The following is a 24,619-nucleotide window of genomic DNA, read 5'->3' as shown; positions in this document are numbered from 1 at the left end:
CCGCGAGGCATAATATTCACTAAAGTATTAACAGATCTCACGTAAAGCGAAATAAATACTAAATTTGATTAATTCTCATGTGAGTTTCTCTATATATGTCCAACCTAATTGGATTCATACTATAAATGAAAATGATAAAAAAATGAGGAATGTGATGGAAAAAAACGCCATTTTAGTAATTTAAATACTAAATGTTTTTACAAAATAGGGAATTTAAAAAAAATTATCTACTTTTATCCGATAGTGTATTTTTGATAATGATCTCGAGAGTTTTACCTATGCGTGAGTTTAGGGTTACAGTTCGGTAGCTTGTAAATATTTCGTCAGTAAATAAAATTTGCTTAGCTAAATTAATTTTATGTTGTCGTCGGTCAATCGTTGGTTAAGTATCGGAGGCAAAAGGTCTGGTACCGTCTACTGTCTTGTACCTGTATGTATTTAAAGCTGATGTTGTTTTTTATTGGACTATATATTTTTAAAGATACTCTTAGCTTTAACTCTAGAGGTCTATGCTTAATTTTCGATCATCATCAATTAGTTCCAAATTTTGTTTCTCGAACTGAACTTATGCTAATTAGTCCATATCGCACGTTCATAATTAATAATTACGAAAGTAAAGGTACTAATTTCTTGAAGAAGGCCTATTAAATATATGGTTTTTGCAAAAAAGTGCCTTGAAAACTCCATTTGCCATTATTAATTCACGTAGAACAAATCTGGTTATAAAAGGACAGCAAACCGTTTTTACTTGATAATATTAGGAAAAAGAATAATAAAAAATTAAAAAATATTGTCATTTTAAAATGCTCCAAGTAGCAATATTTAAAGTAATACGTCAAACATTTTCTCATATAAGTTTTTTTAGATAAATCTTGTATGAAAATAAAAACTGGAAAAAAAAAAGTTAATACAATGAATTACTATAGTAATACTAATATACAGTAGACTCGCGATATAGTGAACTAATTAATGCACATCCAGTTCACTATATCGATTTGTTCACTCTATCAATTTTTTTTAATGTACGTATTAAAGCAACGTTTGTTTTTAGAAAACTAACTTTATTAATGCGAAACAGAAAAAATATTACCTATGTAATTAAAATAAAATAAAAAACGGCAATCTAATCTATTTTTTCAAAAAATGAAGTAATTTTTGTTTGCTTTTTCGTTTTTAGTCCTGTTTGCACTATCGTATTCCTTAAGTTTTGTAAAACGAGTATACTAGAATATTCCACTTTATCTTCATTTTCTTCGGCCCATTGAAGGATGTTGTTAATCGACTTTATTGCCGAATTTGTTGTCACTCGTTCCTTATTTACTACCATTTCTTCTTGTACTCCATCATCTTGATCGTTTCCATCACTTTCACACTTTGGTCATTAGTTTCTTTTGTGTCAGGTAAGTTATCTTTATTTCAATCATCTACATCAATAGGTTGAATATGAACTTCTGGATTAAAAGTCTTCATTTCTTATTCGGCTCCGTAAAACACTTAAGGGGATGTTATCTTCCTCATCGTCAACTTCGTCGGCTAATGGTGAAAGTAAATTATGCCAGCATTTTCAAGCCTTAAATTTCTCCACGCCAAAGCAAAATTTAGAATGGCGTCCTTCAACGAAATATGTTTTAGAGCATCTCCGATATCCTGGTTAGTTCCAATAATTTGTGATAACAAATTTTTTCGATAAAATAATTTTGTCAGACGAATAGCGTTTTGGTCCAATGGCTGGATTAGCGAAGTAACGTTAGGTGGCATATAAACAGTGAAAATGGAACCATCATCACTTCTTAGCTGTTCTGCTGGTGGATGGCTTGCTGCGTTGTCCAACAAAAGCATGGCTTTAACCGGAAGGTTTTGGCTCTGTAGGAATTCCGTAACCTAAGACAAGAACAAATGCTAGAATAATGTGCAGTTTAAATTCTTAAAAGGAATAAAAAAAGGGCGTAAATTTGTAAAAATCGTAGTCTAAAAGGACTGAAACCATTTTTTCTAATTCTCGAGATACAAAGATGGTAGATGGTAAAATTTAAAAAGTCTTCCTATGACAAAACTTACCTCAGGAATAAACATTCGGTGAAACCATTCTTTGAAAATTGCTGCCGTCATCCAAGCAGTTTTGGAGTTTCTATAATGGACGGGACAGTTAAAATTTCGAAACAAACGTGGATTTTTTGCTTTCCCAATAATTAATGGTTTAACTTTGTGAGTACCTGCCGCGTTTGTGCATGCTAGAAAAGTCACTCTTTGTTTCTCGGTTTTCCTACCTGGGGCAGTTTTTTCTTCGCGAGCTACATATGTCTTTCCGGGAAGAAGTTTCTAATACAAACCAGTTTCATCGGTATTGTAAATCTGTTCTTTTGTTAGCTGAAGCTCATTTACTTTTAGGCGTAAAGTTCTTTTAAAAGGATCAACAAGCTCGGGTTCTGACGATAATTTTTCTCCTGAAATCGTTAGGAAGCGTATTCCAAAACGGTTTTTATACTTTTGCATCCAACCACTGCTCGCATGAAAAGAATGAGATTACTTGTATTGACTGTGAAGTAACTTGGCCTTCTCTTGGATTATTAAACCAGCTACCGGAAAATTTCTCTCCCTTGTTTTTTAAAACCACTTATATAAAGCTTTTTCCATTCTAGGACACTCTGATTGTCTCAAAGTTTTCGCTTTTCCAGGTCCTGTGAAAGTACTGTTGACTCGTTTCAAAATCTTTATCCTTCTGTGACGAATCGCGCATATAGTGGATTTAGCAACACCATATTGTCTAGATAAAACGGTCACTCCGACACCTTTCTTTAATTCTTCTAATATTTTGGCTTTATCGCTTAGGGTTAAATGCTTTCTAATTTTGCCATAATTATTCTGGCGGCGTGACGCGACCTACTGCACCCAAATACTAAAGCAAACTAATTGCCCGAAAAGAAACAAACCGTTTAATATCTTTTTTTTGTCTTAACTTGTTTGTTTACCTAATAAAACTATTGGGTTTACTATTTCGAGAATCAATTTGTTCACTTGACAGAATACATTAAGAAAAAAATGTCTGTTCACAATTTAGAATAGTTCACTAGACAGTGTGTTCAGTATAACGCGAGTCTACTGTATAAATAATGCTTTTCAAAAGGAATAAATCTATGGGAATAAAAGTGCGCCACTGACGACGCCCCTTTACAAAACATTATCATTCTCGCCTTGGGAGAAAATTGGACTTTGGACTTTTAAATGAACCCTGCCAGGCTGTCGGTGTGGCTAGCGCGCCTATGCTGCCGATTTACGGATTATTTAGTAAACATTAACCATCGCACTCGGATCGCACTGTGTAATAGTGTTTATTTTAACTAAAAATTGTTAATAATTACAATATATTTCTGTTTTTTTTTAATTTAAAAATAATTGTGTAAATTAATTACAATAGAGAGAAAATAACTATCTATAGGTAAGTCTTGACTTTGCCATTAATGAAAATTAAAAATTACCACTTTTAGAGAAAGTTTATTATTTACGGGTCCAAAGTCCACCAAGAGATTTAGCTCGAGTTAACGTGAGCGGATATTTATTTATGATTTTATCAGCTGGTGTGAATATATAGTAAATATTTTATCTCAAGTGATGATACTTGTATTATTTTTTATAACAAGCGCTTCAAAAATTTGATTTTTGTTACCTCTTAAACTCTGTTAAATTCATATAAGCGGTTAATTAATATAAAGTTACTTTCACCTTAAGGGAGAAAAATAAACCGTCAGAAATGCCAGATTATTTTCAAAGGAGTGGACAGCTGTCGGCAGCAAAATATTAAGACACCTTGCTTTAATTTAAAATATCATAATTTAAAAAACATATTGGATGTGCCTATTTTGAAAAATTGCAGAGGTACAAAAAAAATTCTGAAAATTTAGTATCAGAAAAGTTTATGGAATATACTATAAAGTACATATATTACAAATATTTTATATAGTGTATTTTGTAAAGTTTGGTACCAAAACTCACGCTTGTTTTTTCCTAAAACGAGGAGAAACCATACGTGCACTTAATTCTTGCCTTATTGGTCCAAATTTTACTTAAATCATTTTAAGGAAGCACATCTATAATTTTAAGGCGAAAAATTGATATGATTGTAAACCATTGTTCAAAATAATTTATAACTTATTCACTGGAAAAAATACAAATTTTATTTAATTACTTTTATATATTTTAACCACCACACAGCTGTTTTTTATGATTGCGCTGACAAGTTCAAGGTCGGTTTATTACATTATTGTTCAAGCCACCAACAAACGTTAGCTTAATGAAAGGTAGATTTGCATAGTTGTAGAATATTGTATTTTACAAACAAAAAATTTACATTAAATCAAGACTTGTCAATTTTAAATGGCCGTTTACCGTTAGTTTGTAGCGTTTCTTATTAATTTGTAATAATATATACTAGTAGGTTAGCCATGGTATTAGTATTTCATTGGGTGTATTAAAAATTATTAATTCATTTTCATCGTAATTATTGCAACTAGGTAGTCTTTAAGTGGGTATTAATAAATAAATTGTTTCCTGATTTATCAAAAATTTACCTTGGCTGGGGAAATGAGACCTACAAAAATCTAGGTCATATCAGTAAATAATCAATACATTATTTTGATGTCAATAAAAACATGTTTATATTTATAAGGAGTGGAAATTATTGCTTCCATCATTTTGTATGAGTGGATTTAACAGAAATAGTACCTCTGTCAAAAAGTACATTTATAAATTTCTTCAAATGAACAAAAACATTGACGAAAACCCTTTTTAATATATTTTTGAATTTAATTTTTTAAATTTTTAGATTTATTTATAGATAGATAATCCAGTAAAAATGCCCAGAATGCACAAAAGATTTCAATGCATAATCCAACTGCTTTTTTATTGAGGAGAACGTTTACTACATAACTGTTCAATTGAGCTTATTAGCAAGCTATATTTTCCTAGATGCATGATTATTATAAAAAAAATAATAACAATATTTAATTATTAGCAATTAAATGAGATGGAAACATTAGTTTTTCAAATTTGTCTCTTTGTTTAAAGATTGTAATAGGATTTCTACATCAGATAGAATAACCCGTGATAAAAATACAGAATTCGCGAACTGACCCAAAAAATTTAAACCATTCTACGATTTTAATTCTATTCTAAATTCATGTTTGTTTAAAAGGCTTGCCTTTTTAGATCCAGTGACCTTAAGTAATATTTTGAAGCATGTTCCATGAAGCTATTTCTTTATCATGTATTCATATCTATAGTATCACAATATATTTCGTAATAATCATACAAATATAATTAATTTTAATATACTATTTTCCACCAAAACCACTAGTTCTATGATGTGTATTCAATAGAAACAAATTGTTTACGTTGTATATAACCTGCCTTCACCCTTACGGTAAACGTCAAAACTTTTTGCTAAATTCTTTCGAGTATAAAGACATTATTTTCCTAAGAGGTTTGCATATATTTATCCTGTGTCTATTGAAAGTCATTTACGGTGTTGTTTAATTCAATTTTAAGGCTAATCTTTAGATTGTTATTCCAAAATGTTTCAGCAGCATCAGAGACCATTAGACATGCAAGGTTTAAAAAAAAATTGTAATATTATAGTGTTTTTAAAAGGAATTGTTTTAAATTTCATATAGCTTATATAAACTTATTTAATTTTAATTAAAAAAATCGTAAGACTTTTTCTCCTCTACTTCTAGATTCAGTATATTTAATATAAATTTAATGTTAGAATTACTAGGTAATCTTTAAAGAAACTCGAATAACTCGTTTTAACTGTAACTTCTCAGTATGTTTAATCAATTTGATTTATATGCGACTCTTCATTAAGAAGAACCGAAAAAAGGTTCAATTATTGAATTAATAGACATATTAATTTATAATTTAAAAACAAGTTGTAATTTTTCTTCACCTTTTTGTTGTAATACTATTTGAACATTTTAGTGGCTTATCAAAGCGTTCTAGAGAGTAATACTTTATAAACAGTTTAAACAATAACAATAAAAATTTTATTAATTTTTACATACAAAATAATATACCAAATCTTTTATTAACATGGTACATATCCTTTGTTTATTTCTGCAAATTAAAATTAATGATTAAGGTATTTTCTCTAATTTAATTTTTTGCAGGGATTGGTACATAATTTGGCATTAAGATCTTGAACTTATTAGAAGCAGAAATTAAAAATAAATGCAATTTTATAATACTTGGCGCTTTGTTATCTATCAATTTTATAAACAATTGATCTCGTAAAAATAATGATGAACCAAAATGTTGATACACTTCCGTCTTATTTTGAAGTACAATAATACTATAGTATTTTTTATATAAGCTGTTTTTATTCACATTGTCTTATGACAACTATTTGACCCATTTTTTTTGTGAAGGGTTGAAGAAAAGAATAAAAATCACACAGACGAAATCCAAATTATTAAAGTCCTAACCTAATTTTTTTAAAACATTTTCTCTGTATTAGAATTTTTATTAATTTAGAAAAACTTAAAATTATTACTTTATATAATTACAGAAAAAGGTTGTTTTAAATACTATAATCATTTAAATATTAAGTGAAAATTGTAATAAATTTGAATTGACAGAAATTAGTTTTAAAGCACAAAAATGATTTTACAAAAATCAAAACATTCATAATACAATAATTAGTTTATTTCGATTTCTTTCTTTATATAACTTACTTTAATACATTCTATCAAATTTAAACCTTTGAACTACTTGTTTTTTAGTATACGTAGCCTTCAACTAATACGAACAAAATAAGCTTATGGAATGTTATCAGTTTAGTGTAACAACTTAATGGAGAAAAATCTTTAAATTATAAATAATATTTGAACTTTGTAACATAAAACCAAACAACGAATGTTCATATTTTTTGGCCCAGTTAATTCCAAAAACATTGTCATTTGATAACAACGTTTTTATTACTTGAAGTGCTTTAAAAATTATGGGTTTATTGTCTTAAATTGTTTTTTTTTATTTAATACAATATTATATGATTTTATCTGAAATGTTACATAATCATCGCATAGTATATACAATGTTAACAAATCATTCATCAATTTCAATTTGTAGACGAACAAAGACATATCGCCCATCCCGGTTATCTACTACATATGCTGGACAAAATCTCCACTAATACTCTACATTTTTAATTCCTTAAAGTATTTTTAACAACTTTAAGAAGGCTTTAGGGTATTTTCAATGAAATCAAGTGCTTATTAATTTGTAACTTCAACATTTAAAAAAAATACTTACTTGGTCTCTAGAGCACCAGCACCTCGTGTAACCTACATTTTGAATGAATGGATAACGAGAGAGAATATTGATTTTCTTTTCGGGTATTTAAGGGATGAAAGGTCATAGAGAAGCTTACACGTGGTCATGTTGTGAAAATAGGAACATATCCGTTATTTATCAGCACACAGTAGACTAGCTTTCAGAAACCCTCTAGATGTATTGTGATCCAAACGTAGATTAATTTACCCAACACTATGTTTACCTATACACACTGATATAGTGAAAGCAGTTATATGTATTTAAATATGGCTTCTAGTAGGAAGGATCTTACTTCTAATACCTGAAGCTTCAGATTTTATACGATATTTCTTCGATTCTTAATTTTCTGATAACCACTTGTGATAGTCAATAAAAATTTTAGTATGATGATATCCAGATAATTGTGCTAATATTCTTACTATTTTTTTAATATCCTGTGTTATATAAATAATAAACGTATGTTGTTTAGATAGTATAAATCTTACTCTAAATACTAAAAAAAGATACAATTAGTCAATATCGATAAAATAGCCATTTTTAGGAAAAATTATTTTTTTATTTAATTAGGTTTGCATGAGAAAACTTATTTACGTTGTATCACAGTATCTCCAGAAAATTTCAAATTTTGCTATGAATTTTTAATTTAAGACAAGTAAGTAAAGGTTAACCTGTAATTAAAAAAAATATGCAACAGGCAGTAATAAAATTAGTTCACTCTTCTGTACATTTTAATTCACAAGAAAAGGTTTTATTAATTCACACAAAATCAAAAAATAATTCTAAGATGGGGTTGAAATTTAAAACGAATTTAATCTACAGTTAGTTAACATCTCAAAGTCATAGATTGTGCACTTGTGGTAATTGTTCTTTTATGGTTGTAACAAATACTAAGAATGTGTTAAGATAGTTGGTCCCTGGAAGGCAACATTATTTAGATATGTCTCTAATAGGTTCATTTAAGGGGCTTCTCTACTGATTATTATTTCATGAAATTATACAAAGTATTTAAAAAAAAAAACATGCTTTTAAGAGCCATTCTTTGAGGGCCTAAAAAATATATAGGAAAGGGCTATAAGGATAATTTTCATTATATAAATAACAATTTCAAGATATTCAAATCCGTGAGAATAGCCCACATTAGATAAGATACCCTGCATATACACATTTAATTAGTCAAAATAAAACATTAATAAAAAAACGTGATTCATTTTTAATCAGAGATTAACAAAATCATTAAAAAGAAATCACGAAGTTTGAGAAAAACAAGAAGTTAATTGGTCAATGTAATAGAGTCAAGAAGATAGCCTAGTAAGTTGAAGCGATAACAAATTCTCATTAAAAAAAAATAATTGTTTTTGTAATTAAAAATGACGGTAATAGAACTATCGACAACAAACAATGAGTTTATTCTTGGAAAGGAACTTTGGCATTTTGGGAATAAATGTTTTTTTTTAATATATCGACATGCATAAATTTACCACAGTTTGTTGTCACTAAAGCCTTAATTTTAAATATAAGATGTATAGAAAAGAAAGTTGCGTACTTAGATTTAGAGAACTATCACAAATGAAATTAGTATTGGGGTAATCAATTTTAAGCAAATTCCCTCTATATACTATAAATCTTTAAGCACACAAAGTAAAATGCAAGTGTCATATTGAATATAGCAAATAATTTTTTAAAGTTTGTGAAGTAAGTGTTACTTAAACGTACAAAATTAAACAATTCTTGCTTGTTGCCTCATTAACAAATTACTATATATATCGTACACTGCACTCTATCTGATTTAATAGACTAATATCTAATATGGAAACCTAAGGCTGCTAAAATGACATAAAGAGTACGTTCAACCTGTGTGCGTTGTAAACAAAGCTTTGCCACAGGTAAAAGTACAACTTTTTTTATTGCATAATTATTCAATAAATACTTATGTTTATTGAAATATTTTTTATTGTGGGCTTTTCCGATTTTCAAGTGCAAACACACCATGCTTGCAAAGGTAATTTAATTGCTTTTTATTAACAAATTTAAGTAAGAAAGCAAGGAAAATGCAATAAAAATTAATTGATTAAACGTATGTTTGTTTATAAGTGGCAGAAACGGACGTAGATGGAATTTGTACTTTGTAATTTATTTTGGTGCATAGTTTAATGCACTGATAAGAGTTTTAAGAGATTGGCAAAGTCTGGGAGATATAATTAATATTTATATATTGTCAATATTACTTTGCACCTTTTATCTAATATGTACATATACAATATACATTAGCAATGAGTAAGCTAAATTATTTATTTGAAATATATTCTATACAAGACCTATAAGTGGATATACTTTTATATTTTAATTTTTCCAGGTAGCCTATTTATGGTGTAATATTGTAGTTTTACTTAGTTTGTAAAATCAAAATTTTTCCATAAGCAATTCGATTTTATAAATTAAATGCTAAATTTTTAGAACTTTATTATTATATATTTTATTTCTTTACAGTATGTTATATTAAATATATTGTAATTAATCAATAAGTATGAACAAAATTAATTTTTTCTAAAATGGTGTCAATTCTCTGAATACAAAAGATATCACCCAGTTTATTTCAGACATATACATGACTTGAGGTATCAGTAAGTGATCATAGGCGTTTCAAAATGGAAACAATCCAGAACAATTTGGCTTTATAAAAGGTCCATCTATTGATTGTTGTTTGAAGGAATAATATTTAATAAATTTACATCAATTTAACTATAGGCTGTTATAATGAACAGTTATACTGGCTGAGTCAACAAGGCGTAAGCCAAAGATAACGCCTAAAATATACGAGGTAGAGCAAAAAGTTCTATAGCAAAGTTGTAGGGTTATTAAAAATCTAAACCACAGTAAAAATATTTTATATATACAGGGTGGGGCACAGATTTAAAAATATTTCTGGTTTACAGATTTTTGCTTTTTTGCATACTTTTTGCTCTACCTCGTATATTTTAGACTCTTTATTTGTTATACACCTTTTGACACACCGAGTATACGAAAAATTGGTTAAAAATATAAAGTAAATATTTTGACCATTGGTCGCAACATTGTGCGTCAATCCAATTATTTACGTATTTACGTTAGGCAGACCTCAAAATACCAGGATGTGACAACTATTTTATTTATATTTTTGTTTTCAAAAACAATTAAAAAATTATTTAATTATATTTAAAAAATATATATTTAATGCCATTAATTCCCTCTTATACCTAATAGTCGAAAGGTTTTTTTTACGCATTATATATAAAACTTTTAATTGAAGCGTACTTGGTCACCGTAGCCTATATAAATAAACCCTAACATATAATTGAAGGTCCTATTGCTCAAAGAAGTATACACTTATGTAGTAGAGCAATATCTGGTGTAGATGATATGCTTCTAATATTTCGTTAAAGAGCTTTATTACTACCTATTTATATAATAATTTGCAATTATTCTGTTATATATGGATCTACCTCTTAAATACATCAATAAAAATAGATATCTGTAAAATAGATGGCTGTAACCATGTGAGTCCATTTCTTAAATTCGGAATTAAATCACTTCAGTCAGTAGAATAGTAGGGAACGAAATTTCATTTTTCCTATTCTTGTTGGCAGCTTGTAGATCCGAGTTGCCTCCACGTGAATGTCAATGTAGTATTTAATATAATATACTTTATTATTAATACTTTCCACCAATTACTTAAAGTTGCCACTGAGAGTCTGGGCCATGTCTACATTTAATTTAAGTTAAAAACTTGTGAAGGAGAAGTAGCATGCTTCTGGCGATCTAGGGAAGCCAGTAGAATATTGAGAATATTAATATTGGCCTCTTTAAGCAGTTGCAATGGGCATTATCTAGCGCTTAAATGTACTTATAGAAAACGCTCCAGAATTTCGTATATATCTTTGAGCATTCAATTGGTCTTGGAGAAATGCTAAAGGAGCTTTGGTGCTATTTCTCATAGCGCTATTTCTCATCCAATCGCAAGTTTTAAAAAGCTCCTTTTACCTCTTCAATCAAACTTAAGATCACCTGAAGTACAAACCTATAATATTCCTCGTCCCAGGTTGCTTGTTTATGAACACTATGAAAATTTTTTTGTTCTCTCATTTTTCTGATTAATTATTTTGGCGCTCTCTATGAAACGCATATTAAATTCATCGATACTGAAGTACTTAAAGATTTATGCACATAGCCAATGAATTAAACATATATACATAACATATTTATAAATGTAGATTTACGTCTACCTACTTCAATTTCAAAACAAACAAAAGCATTTGTTATTATCTATTTACCAGTTTTTAAACTTCGTACTTTGAACTTATATTCGCCACAATCTGTTGTGTGTGTTACGTTCTCATTTAAAGCATCTGTTCTATAATTAAAAATAAGCTTTTTCCGCTGATTCTATTCCAACATTATTTAAATTTTTAAGGAGATTTTTTCACTATTATAATGTTAGAGATTTTTTAATCAAGGTTGGTTGGTATAGGCCTGGGGATTATTGATATTATTAACTGTTATGTGAAACGTCAAATATTTGGGTATCTAATTATTTTTAATATGGGAATTGGGATTTTTGGAACCGATTTAATAAGCCCCTTTTATACAACAATTTCCTTACCTCAGAGCATTATCGCAACTTATTGGAACGCGATATATTATCCCAGTTATTTATCGAACAGATTTTCGGAAAAACGGATTGGTACACATTCAACAGTTGTGTGGCCCCCTCGTTCGCCAGACATAACTTCGCTCGATTTTTTTCTTTGGGGAGGTATTGCAAAAATTCAAAAATTATGTCTACATCCGTGTTTTTTTTTTGTTAAGCAGTGTTTTTTATTAAATAGCTAGAAGGTGTTATCTGTGTTTGGAGAATAATTGTAATTTGTTTGAACATTATCTTTAATCTATAATAAATTAGTCTTTTGGGTTTCTAGTAAGTAGTTCTTAACTAATTTGTTTAATTCATTAACATATGGCGTGACCTATCTATGTATATGAATAAGGTTTTTAAATCGTCAATAATGTGATTTTATTTTAATATTTTGAACCATGAGTAAATAATAGCTTACTATAACATAATCAGCGCCATCATTTCACCCTCGACTATACCAAACATTCCAAATTCAATAAAAACCCATTTTTCCAATTTAAATAATTTTTAATTATTAAATTAATTTTTTTTCTGTGTAAATACCTAGGACCTATTTTGAAGTACCAAAATGACAAGTTTGACATTTTATTGGATGTTAGGTTAGGAGGTCAAAAATAAAGACTTTGATTTTTGTATACAAAAATAAACAAAACTAAAGAAGAGAAGGACAAGGATTTATGTTTTTTTTATTAGTTTATTTTTATTATTTTTAAATAACAATAACACTTTTAAAGATTGAGAGGTTATGTCCTATAATTCTTTGTCTAAACTGATAAACTCCCTTCAACTGAAATTTTGATCCTAGAGATAATCCTGCACTAAGTTAACCCTCAAAATCACTCCTTGTAAACAGGGCTGTACTAAATAAAAGTAGTCTATCATTTGATCCGTGGACCTAATAAATCCGCGTGTTGTAAACGTAGCTATGGTATTCGTAATAAAAAATGCTATTCAATAATATAGGGCATACTTTTTTTTACACCCTATATAAAAAAATAGAAGTGATGATTCTGCGAAACAAAATGTTGTACGGAAAATCTGTCAACGCTGTTTTGTAGAGCTTAAAAAGTGGCCATAAGCAAGCTTCTTTTATTTTTCCATACCTCTTTATATACCGTCAAAAAAAAATCGAATTTCCGTTGTTTGGGTATATCTCCGGAAATAGCCGGAATTTTAAAACGTTCTAAGCAGCATATTGTTAGACTTAAAAATGTTTCTTTTATTTTCCAAGATCCTCATGATTATCACCGGCCTTAACTTTACTTTAATAATAAAAGAATATAGGTTAAATGGAATATTCCGCAGTCAGAAAGCAGGAAAAACAAAGATGGTACTTGTCAAATCGTTTTTCTGCTTATTTGTCTTCAGAGCAGCGAGATTTTTTTTTCCTTAGTTTTCAAGTTTCCTGGACCTGAAGAAGCTGATTCCTGACTAACGAAATATCCCAATAAACCTACCCTTTTATTATTATAGTGAATTTTATGTCGCCGATAATATTGTATAAATTAAATGTCAAATAAATATCAGATTGTGATGACATTTATTTACTTCCGATTAACCCATTCTTTTATTACTTGACTTTCCATGTTCTGAACTTTTTTTAATTTAATTTCAATTTGCACGAAAAAATTAGACCGCTATCGTATTTTTTTACTATGTTAATTGACCAAAAAGAAAATCTGGTTTCATAATATTCTTATTTAATATTTCTTACATAAGTATTTTTATTACTTCATTTATCCCACGTAATAAATGTTTTTAGAATTTTTATATTACATTAATTTACATTTTCCTAGAACTCGTACAGTAAAAATTACTATTTAAATTTGTAATTCTACTATTATCCCATAACTGTCAGTGTAAAATACAGATAAATTTACCTGAAAAGTAATGAGGCATAATCAAAATTAAAAAAAAAATGGAATTACATAAAGCAGTTACATATCTAAAAAAGATGGTAAAATAGATTGCACGTAATTAGCAAATATTGCTTTATTTACTCCGATTCTTTCATATGAAACCGTAAAAATCCATCTTAAGCGTAATTTTCATTTAATTGCTTGTAATTTAGATTAAAACTGAATCACGTAGAATTAAATTATTCTGAAAAAGGATTCTTGTTTTTATCTAGGTCAGTGGCCACTTTACGCACACTATCACACATAGTTATGATTTTCATTTACTAAAAAAAAAACTTTTTATATGCATTGAACGCATTGTCACGCAAACTCTTATATAATCTAAACTGAGTTAAATTGACAAGAAAAAAATATTTTAAATTATTATGCATTAATTATGAGATAAAATCTTATAGGTTAGTCAATAAAATAAGGGACAGACGATAGGTCCTAAGAACCATATACATCAATAAGATATTCCCATTTGGATCAAGTCAATTTACAAAAAAGATTTTTGTCCTTTTTTTTCATGTTGAAGTTTCGAAAGATGCTTGAATTCTTGGAGAATTAATTATGGTTTATGCACAATTGGACTTTAGGACGCTTAAGGTTAAATGAATACTTTTATAAGGAATAAATTTAATCGTTGCCAAACTGCCTTTTCTGCTGTATGGACATTTTAGAGTATGGAACTTTAACATTCACTAGTTTATATTACGTTGATAAGAGTTTGGGAACTTAATTTTTTTTAATAAACTTTTCCATAAAAAAACTCTTCATTATATAAAGGTACTTAAATACGGCTATATAATAGAGTTATTAAGGTGCGAGGTATAAGATTGTAAGGATTTACCATCGCCATCCGGAAGACATTCACATTTAGTCCTAAAATTAACATTCTTTACAAATGCCAGTAGTTTATTCTAAAAAAACATGAATTATACATAATTGCTCCACAAAAAAAAAACGAACAAGATAAACGATTAAAGGAAATAAATATCAAAAAATTAACTAACATTCAAACATACATATGCTTAAAAGTTCTCATTTGTCACTAATTTAAACCAATAAAAACGTGTTATATATTTATACTGCTGGTTGTATATAAAACATGTTTCATATGTATTCCCACGACATTATTTAAATAATTATTTTAGACTCTTGAACTGAATGTGATAAACTGCGGAATTTGATACGTATCAGTAGCTATCAATTCAAATCCTTAAAAAAAGTAAACATATTGTTAGTCTTTGTAATATTATTGTTGTCTAACAGAAATATTCACACATATTGAGATGGGATTAACCGGGGTTAATCGATGACTTTAATAATTGTTAAATAATATTCTGGACTTACCGGAAATTGTCATTACTTTCTTAATTTAAAGGCGACTGAAAGAAAATGACCTACGATTATTGATGCTCTATTTAGCACTTTTTGACACCTAACTTTACACTTGCATTGTGCATTTTGCTTTGAGTAGTTTTTTAAAAGACAAATTCAATTGTTTTTTGATTTTAATAGCATTTTTAACATTCCCGTGATTGAAGATTCTTATTTCTACTACTAGAATCTATTTTTTGAAATAAGATAAAGGAGCTTAATACTATAATCCAGTTAGGATTTTTGAAAATTCATGCCGAAAAAAATTACAAGTGGGGTATCATTAGTTACAAAATATTATTTTCATTTGAAAGAAGTAACAAAAATAAAAGTTTTAGGTGCGCATCATATCCTTGCTATGCGCGTTATATAGAACAATCTTCCTTAAACCATAAGTTATCTATTGTACAATTGGAATTATGTATACCAATAAACAGAAAAATTGAAGAACGTCTAATCCAGTAATTTGATCAATTAATATGTACAGCTTTGTCATTTGTCATAATATCCATTTTTAGTATGTTTATTTAAATTTGTCGCTTTTCATAATAACTGCTACTATCATTTTCTTATATTTGGTATTTTTTAAAAATTGGTAATATTTTACTGTATGCTCAAGACAAAACTAACAAAAAACAAGTTAAAAATTCAACGCCTTTTTAATTGCTGCAAAAAATTATAAATAAAAAAAAAATTTTAATAATACATATTTTCATAAATTATTAATAGTTTTAAATAGTTTACTTATTCCCATTTCTCTTAATGATATCCATTCAAAACGTCAAATCGTTTTACAAAAAGGGTCAAAAATTGTTCTACTCTAATCACGATAATTGAAATAAAGCAATTATTGGTCTGTTTATTATATACCAGCCTGTAAATAAATACTAAAAAATTGTATAACATACCGCAATTAGCCCAATCCTGCAATTTTTATCTTAAATCTTGTACAATTTTCATTTATATTGACGTTTACTTAATAAACTACAATGTCCACGCCACTGGTGAACTGGCGCCCTTGCATATTTAATAAGCTCAAAAATTGGTTTATATGAAGAAAACACTGATGAAGGATAAACTTGTGATTGTTGTTTCTCGTTATTAATATCGTATAATAATCAACAAAATTGATTTTGGTTTATATCAATAAATAAAGACAGAAGGTCTCAAGAAGCTGAGACCTGAGATGGAGATTTTCTTGACCTTAAGTAATGCTGTCTCTATTTAATGGAAGGTCTCTTAGTAAGCAACATTCAATGAGTTTATGTAAGATTACTTATATATATTTATTGTAAATTTTCAACAGAAAATAATTTTTTAAGTAGGATTATCATAATTGGTTTAAGGTTCTTTTAATCATAATTCAAATTAATCATAAAATTCTTAAAAGGCCTCAAACGTTTAATTCGCTATTAGTAAGTGACAGAATCAAGTTATAAAATAAAGATAAGATTGCGTGGGTTACCAGTTGAGCACAATAAGCATTTTATCAATTGTAACTAAATTGCATTTTATCTTTAAATAGAGGTGGTTGTTACAATAATAGGTTTGAACCTTTGTTATTAATTGAGCTTGTTTTTTTCAGTGATACATTCTAATAAATAAACACCTTGTTATTGCTTTTTTTGCACATAACTAGGGCTTAAAATAGTGATACGTTTCACAAGATTCATTACGGATTTGATTTTAATACTGACTGTAGCTATACGTTATAATATTATACGGATATAGACAAATAAAAAAGACAATACAATTGGTTTTATTAAAAGTACCAAAAAAAGCAGGAAATATAGCACTGACCGCAGAGACGTGGTGCCATTATGTGCAAAAATAATAAAAAGCAAAGTGAGATCTTAAAAATTCATTTTGTTGATCTTGGTCAAACGAATAAAGATTAAATAATTTTTAGTACCAAAAATAAAAGGTATTGAAGGGCTAGTTGGCTAAGAAAAGATGCATGTTGATGACTGTACAGAATACCACATTCAAAATACTGTGGCTTAAGATATAATTGGTTAAAGATTATGTATGAAGATCATAAGATGAAAATATTTACCAATATTGGTCCTATAGATAATTTTGCACAATTCAATTAGAATTAACGTCTATTATTTTTGACTATGATCAAAATATAGTTTCTAAATTTTATGGAAAAAAGATTTTTTTAATTTAATATTTGGTTGGAAAAAATTAACCAACCTAAACTTTTAAATAAGAGAAATTCTGGGTAACGTAAAACTTAATGTGCTAACCCGTCTGCTTAATTTCTTAACTTCCACACATGACACAGTCAATTATTGATTGAATATATACCATGTTTATGCGATGTTTAGGCAGTTTGATGTTCTGAGTAAAGTTGGTTAAGGTTCAAGTAGGTTTCATGCTTAATTATGTATCAACGTGTGATAAGTCATATAACGGCCACTGCAGTAAGTTTGTATTAATGTTTGAGGTCATTATTGTGTTGAAAAATTATTTTTTAAAGACATTGCTCTATCCATCTAGGAAACTTGTTGACCAATAGGTTAAGGTATTTAAATTGATCCATATGCTCTGCTATTGAAAGAGATCTTTTTGCATTTTGGTTTCTATTTTTCCCATTTCACTGCTGCCTGAAAAACATCTAATCCCAATAGGGTCAAGGTTTGCCAAACATATTAATGTTTGGCAAATATTGACCTGCCAAATTTAATTGGCCACATTTCCTAGTCTTTAAGCCAAAAACAGCATTATCCGTTATCACTCTATATTTGGACCAATAATTTTTTAATCTCTGAATAATCCGTTTATCTGTTACTTTTGTTACTTTAAAAAAAATATATTTCTTTGTAAACAATTGATAATGTCAAATTATTATGTTTCTTACAACCAATAAAAAAGTGTTCAAAACTAAAGAGTAATGATCAAATAAACTTATGAAAAAGACTTAATAAAATAAAATTAGTTATGTAAAAATAAAAATACTTATTATAATTTTTACGTTTACATAATCGATTCGTTCCATAAAACATATTCTTGTTAAATTTGTTTTTTTTTGGTTATATCCATAAAACATAAGTGAATTGCTTATGGTAATTTGCTAAAACTCAATATTAAATTCATAAGCGATTAGGATTCAAAACGTTATTTTTAGAATTACAATGTTGAATACTTATCGAGTAGTATTAATAGAGCGGGTTAATTCATTTCATTAGTAAATAGATCAATGAATAAAAATATATATGTTGCATTCAAAGTTAATTATTTGTTTTAATGTATTCTATTAGTTTTTCAAATCTGACAAACGTAAAATGAGTACATTTGGTTAAAGAGAAAATTAACTTAAAACTAATTAAAGGGCTAAAATTACAAGCTTTCTTTTGCTTAATGTCTGATCTTGTCGATAAATAACCCGAATAACTAGTAACTAGTAAAACTTATTATAACTTAATACAAAAATTTAAATGGTTGACTTTTTCAAAATAAATCAGATACATCATATATGCAGATAAACAGTAAAATTTAAAAAATTAAATGTATTAAAGCTTGAATTTTTGTTAATTTATATATTAATAATTAGACATAGTCAGAGAAAAGTAATTAAAAATAAGGACTTTCCATGCTATTAGGTTTTAGTTTGCCATGATGCACTATTAACAAAAATATTGCCAGTCATGATGATCAGTCCAAAATTAGGTCTGGTTTTTAATCGCTCTCAATCATTATAATTAATATGAAATATATTTATATATGAAATAAATATTATTATATTTTTAAGGTAATTCCGCCACTTATTATAAAAAAGTGCATGTCATAAAATTATGATAAAATGAATCAGTTTAAAGAAAAATAAAATAAAATATGTTTACCTTCAAGTCGCTTATTTAGAATATGTATGCTGCTATTGAAAATACTATATGTTATAGTTGCTAAAAATATCAAAAGTAACATCAAAAGTATTAATATTTACAACTTGCAGTCTTGTAGAAGTTCCTTTAACATTTTTATAATGATTTATAGCAGCTAATATTTATTCAATATTACTAGTGATTTACTTTTTACTTGTGTTCAATCGTTTATTAAATATCTCACTAAAAAATTAGTGAATGTAGTAGATTTTAAGATCAAACAAATGTGGTTCTTCATAAAGTTCATTAGACAGATAATATCACTATTATCTAATGTTTTAACAAAAGTCGATTTGACATAATAAACGCCTCAATTCTTTGCTTTTTATAATTAAATAAGCGGCGCTGTCTTTTATTTTTAACTTCTTAGCTACTTTTGCTAAGTCATCATAGTTAAACAATGTTTAGAAAAAATCAATAACAATTTAAAGTGAAAATGTCCTAATAACTAAAATCATGTCATGTAATGTACACACGTCAACCTATTGGACTTAATACACAACGTACCTGAGAGTCAAAATTCCACTAATGGTGATAAGGTTCAAATTACAATAATTCAGTGTTTAAATTAAAAATGAAATAAGTGGATCAAGTAATTAGTTATATTAAATGAACGTCTTTTATCAAATTAACTGTTGATTTTTTCTCAAATGTTATTTTTTACTACACTTAATATACACAAAATCCCCTAATTTAAATTAAATGACATATCATAAAACAGTTCACCAAAAGTACGAGTCCAAAGGTACAATTTTTGATGATTCAATGTTATCTCTCTAAAATTTGATTGGCTACAAAAGTTTTATCAGTGTTAAACCTCCAGTAATTATAAATAAAACGCACTGTTTGTAAATAGGAACTTAATTAGCCAAAAAATTGTGTAACACGTTTTTGTTTTCGGTTTTGGGTAATTTTAAATTTTAAAGTGAACACAAGTAGGTTTGTTGCGGTGGAGTATTTTTGCCTTTGTTTGTATAAGGTATTTAAATTTTATTCAAAAATTATTATTGATGTCATTATAATAAGCAAATCTAGAATATACATTAATAAGCCACTATTCTAACAATTAAATTGGCGATTTTACAAATTATTATTTTTTTATTTCAGAATTAAAATTCTTTATCTGCAAAACATAAACATTACGTTTAAGTTCATAATAAAAGGATCATGTCTAGGATTATATTAAAGCAGATCAGCTACCGTCGCTTGACGCAATCCAATGCCATTGGCCCTGTAGGGCTTCTCACCCTTGTATCCAATGGAGGCGCTATTACGGATAAAAGGATGTTTTCTGTAAGTAATTTAGAGGATAATTTATTATGATAACGGGAAAACTTCCTGCACTATTTTGCTGACCGAATGTTGAATTTTTTTCAATAATTTTTAATTTTTTCAAAGATTTCAAGTAAGCCCTCCACACAAACAAAAACGTTCTCAAGTAGAAGATCTTTTAACCAAGTAAGACATGGGAGCGTAGGAGTGGTAAAGTCACCATTTGGTGCTTGTGGACCAATTCCCAACGAACACGTTACTCAGCATATTTATAGAAATGTTGATCAATGGATGGAAGATCCGGCAGCAGTAAGTATTTTTAAGTTATTTTTTTTATTAATTAAATAAGCAATTATCACTGAAGCGGTCTGGGTTTTCTTGGTTCTTAATGATGGTTGAATCCTCGAACCATTATTTAATTATTATATTTTCTTTACTTTAAAATCAGATCAGATTTTATTGATGCAAGAATTAAAGCATGTTTTTTTTGAAAGATGTTAGAGGGATAAGATGATAATAAACAGTTCAACAAATGTAATTTTCTGGTAATAATTCAAAAAAAATTCTAAAAAATCAATATTTATTATTAGTGAGTACTTTTTCGATCATGTATATTCATAATAATGTTAAGTGAAGTTTACTTTCTCTACTAGACGTGTGCAGTTTCTGGCCGAAGCTATACTTTCGGAATGTTAAGAATGCTCGTTAACAGATGCGCTCAAGCTTTATTAGGCCATTGCGGACTTAAACCTGGAGAAGTGGTGGCATTACTCTTACCGAACATTCCAGAATTTATCATTGTTGCTCACGGAGCTATGGAAGCTGGGCTCACTGTGACTTTTGTTAACCCATTATATACGCCAGGTAAGTGAGGACTTAATTTCTAAAATCCAATATGTCGAAATAGTTTAATATTATCTCTTTCACAGATGAAATTAAACGACAATTTGAAAATGCTGGTGTAAAAATGATTGTGACAATCCCGCTGCTATTGGAAATAGCCACTACTATCGGACCAGCTTTACAGGGATACAGGTAGAGATTATATTATTTTATTTACATAGGTTATAAATAGACCTATTTAACCTACATATTTTTTTTAAAGGAGGCGGGATATTTCTAGTATTTGATTCGTTTTGGTTAGGATAAGAAAACAAAAGTATAAACATAGTAAAAATATTCGCATTTATTTAACTTTTAGATCATTTTTGCTATGTCTATTGCATATGGAAGATTTTAGGAGTATAAAGGTTAATCTTAAAATGTCAACTTAATTGTTTATTTAATTCTGAATTAATAGCAGCCGTCAACTACGTATGAATCTTATTACTCCTAGATGAGACATTAGAAAAGAACTATCAAAGTGACTAGAGTAACGTAATAAATATTTACTTTAGATGTTTCCATATTTATTCCGATGATCCAGTGATATCGATATACTAAATTCTGATGAGTATTCAAATAGGCACTTCATTATATACATTTATGATCTTGTCCATTACATTGAGCGGTTTTGAGCAAATATATTTACATAAGACTACTAAGCATCACTTTCTGTTTTCCCTTTATAAGTTGCTGATTTTAAGTCTGAAATCAGTATAACACGTCAAAATGTTGACATATAATGGAGGCCGTGTAAAAGAGAGTGACATCTCGCCGATAATTTTTTTGATTATACTATGGGTCCAATTATTATCGCAAGTGGCCCAATGCTTTTTTTTTCTATTACGCTAAATATGGTACTTTTACTTGATTTTATGGTTTAGATCCCATCTTCATTCTTTCCATTATTTTTACAATTCCGGAAGAAAAATATAAAACATAAAAAATTATTAATAAAATGTAGGTTTTTCCAGACCATTAATGGTTTTTAGCCATAGCTTGTCGTGTACTGTAGTTATTAAAAAAAAACAATAGTCAATCAATTTTGCGTCGATCAGTTTTAATAGCGTTAAATAATATGTTTTTTAATACGGTACGTGTCTTGAAATTTATATTTTTTCAGTTTTTATTTTCAGAACAAGGACAAATATCAATTTTTCTGTGGAAAAAAATAAACCATAAAAAATGCTCATTTAACTAAAATTTCCTGTTTTTATATATTTTGTTTTAAATTAAAAAAAAAGTATATATGAAAAAAAATTGTTTTCACACCTTTTTAAATGAGTGTTCTCACACGACTGACCATACTGGATTAAGACAATTCTTTTTACATTTAGTTACTTTAAAAATTGTTTTTCTTCTAAAAGTATTTTTTTTAGTTTCCTTATTAAAAATAATTAGGATCTCATCATTTTAATATTAGAAACTTAGATTGGACACATATTTCTTGTTTATTCTATACAAGCAAACATTGCTTTCATTAGGCCTTCTATTTTTCTGACTTCGTATCGTATTTTAATGTTTCTGTAAATAGGTAAATTAACATTTGCAAATTTACAAATCCTCTGCAACACCATAAATTTGACTCTTTTTTTTCATTGACATAATACGCACCTTATTCTGCAAGTAAGAATTTAAGCAAATTATTACAAAAACTAAAATACTTTTAAAAAAATATATTTTTTTTATATAAATCACATCTCTATTTTTAGATCAACAATCTGTATTGGCGGCGATGACGATCCTTCTAAGAACGTTCACGGATTAATGAGCCTCCTATCAGAAGGATATGAAGCCGATTTGCCAGACATTCATCCTGACCAACTGGCGTTACTTCCTTATTCCAGTGGCACGACCGGATTGCCTAAAGGGGTTATGTTGTCTCATAAGAATATCGTAGCCAACATGGTCCAAAGTGATCATGACGCTCTTATAGGAAATATTGCTACCAAAGGTAAGTTAAGCAGCACAAAAAAATGTGATATTTCATTTTAACTTACTTAGGCTACATATTTGGTGACTCTTTTAAATAGACAGTAAAAAAATATACAGGGTGAGTCGAAATAAGCCCTCTAAACTTCAGGTGAATATTGTACACGTGAAAATATTTAAAAAAAAACCCATATGTTCTCATGAGGTTCTTGTGTATTTTCAAAATATAGCGTAATTGCAAACAAACAGAATTTTTTATATTAACATGGTTTTAATTACAGCGCTGTTTTAACAAATGTTAAAAAATTATAAACACATTCCACTTCGTCTGCGGGGTCTTCTTCAAAAACCTCTGTTACATTTCTAAGTAATTCATGTCTTTCTGATAAGAAGCGGTAAACGGTAAAATATCTTAATTACGCTATAATTTAAACACAAATAAGAACATGTAAGTTTTTTAAAGCGATTTTCACGTGTACAATGTTTATTTTGACCCATCCTGTATAATATTTAGGAAATTGCACTAGTACACCTTTTTCCCGGGTTTAATTTACCCACATTCAACCTATAGTTTTACCTATTAAGCTTATGCCGTATTAAGTGCGTATGTATATACTTGAGCTACCTAAATAATATTGAGATTATTGGGTATTGGTAGCACAAAGATTATTACCAACGTCTTTTCCATCTTTGCCTTAGAAATTATCAGAATTAGCGTTACATATCCTTGAAGAAAATCAACAAAATTTCCTTACAATGCTGACATTGTCCCATGGCATTGTTAACAAATTATATCGATTTTCATAGAAAATATGTAATTTTTGAAAATAACACTAAAAATGAAAGTGTAAAATTAAAAAAGAAACAACTTTTGTTTGAAACCTTTTTTTATAAAAATAATATTTTTTAAGTTATTCCGTTTTCTTTTGTAAGCTTATTAATAAAACCTAATACAGTTTCTTATATATATTTTTCCTTAGAATTGAATGGTAAAATTAGTTTTTTTTTCAGAAAAAATATTAATTTTTTGCATTAGCTATTCAGTATATTGTTATTGTCCCGTTCGTTGTGTGTAAATTAAAACAATGGAAAATACTCAACTAATTGACTACTATTTTTACTGTATTTATTCGCAACGATTTATGTCTGATTTAAATCTCGCGCCAATATTCCGAACTTGACTGACAACTGACAATTATCGGCGATGCGGCTGCTTATATACTCGGCAGAACATTGTTCCGGAAGATTCTCGCTAACCTTCGACACCATTCGGAATGACGGAGAACCAGCTGGTTTCTCGATAGTTATAACATCGTTAAAATGATTTTTTTCATTAAACGTTATTATTTGCATATACCTTAGACATTTTGAGG

At 28.3% G+C, this 24,619-nt stretch overlaps 2 protein-coding genes across 4 annotated transcripts in view; one reads left to right on the top strand and one right to left on the bottom strand.

Moving 5' to 3' along the window:
- Window positions 1–1,122: 1,122 nt before the first annotated feature.
- On the bottom strand, window positions 1,123–3,166 carry LOC126741609 (jerky protein homolog-like). Its single transcript, XM_050448108.1, has 2 exons — window positions 2,059–3,166; window positions 1,123–1,881 (listed from the first exon to the last, which is right to left on the bottom strand). Exons 1-2 carry the CDS (start codon window positions 2,107–2,109, stop codon window positions 1,534–1,536), a joined length of 399 nt encoding a protein of 132 aa, XP_050304065.1. The 5' UTR covers window positions 2,110–3,166; the 3' UTR covers window positions 1,123–1,533.
- Window positions 3,167–3,292: 126 nt separating this feature from the next.
- Window positions 3,293–24,619, top strand: part of LOC126741607 (uncharacterized) — a 36,501-nt gene continuing 15,174 nt past the window's right edge. The window contains exons 1-7 of one of the 3 annotated variants that reach the window (XM_050448106.1): window positions 3,294–3,436; window positions 3,486–3,541; window positions 20,268–20,453; window positions 20,559–20,741; window positions 21,086–21,296; window positions 21,362–21,467; window positions 23,027–23,268. In XM_050448106.1, the coding sequence (XP_050304063.1) occupies window positions 20,328–20,453; window positions 20,559–20,741; window positions 21,086–21,296; window positions 21,362–21,467; window positions 23,027–23,268 (868 nt within the window). In that variant the 5' untranslated portion in view covers window positions 3,294–3,436; window positions 3,486–3,541; window positions 20,268–20,327. Of the gene's footprint in view, window positions 3,437–3,485; window positions 3,542–19,988; window positions 20,140–20,267; window positions 20,454–20,558; window positions 20,742–21,085; window positions 21,297–21,361; window positions 21,468–23,026; window positions 23,269–24,619 lie in introns of those variants that run through there. The other 2 variants (XM_050448104.1, XM_050448105.1) reach the window with 2 other exon arrangements.

This window comes from Anthonomus grandis, chromosome 10 (genome assembly GCF_022605725.1).
Source record: "Anthonomus grandis grandis chromosome 10, icAntGran1.3, whole genome shotgun sequence".
In the NCBI taxonomy this organism is placed as follows: domain Eukaryota; kingdom Metazoa; phylum Arthropoda; class Insecta; order Coleoptera; family Curculionidae; genus Anthonomus; species Anthonomus grandis.
Note: the sequence above shows the minus strand (reverse complement) of the source record. Positions and strands in the feature narration are given on the sequence as shown.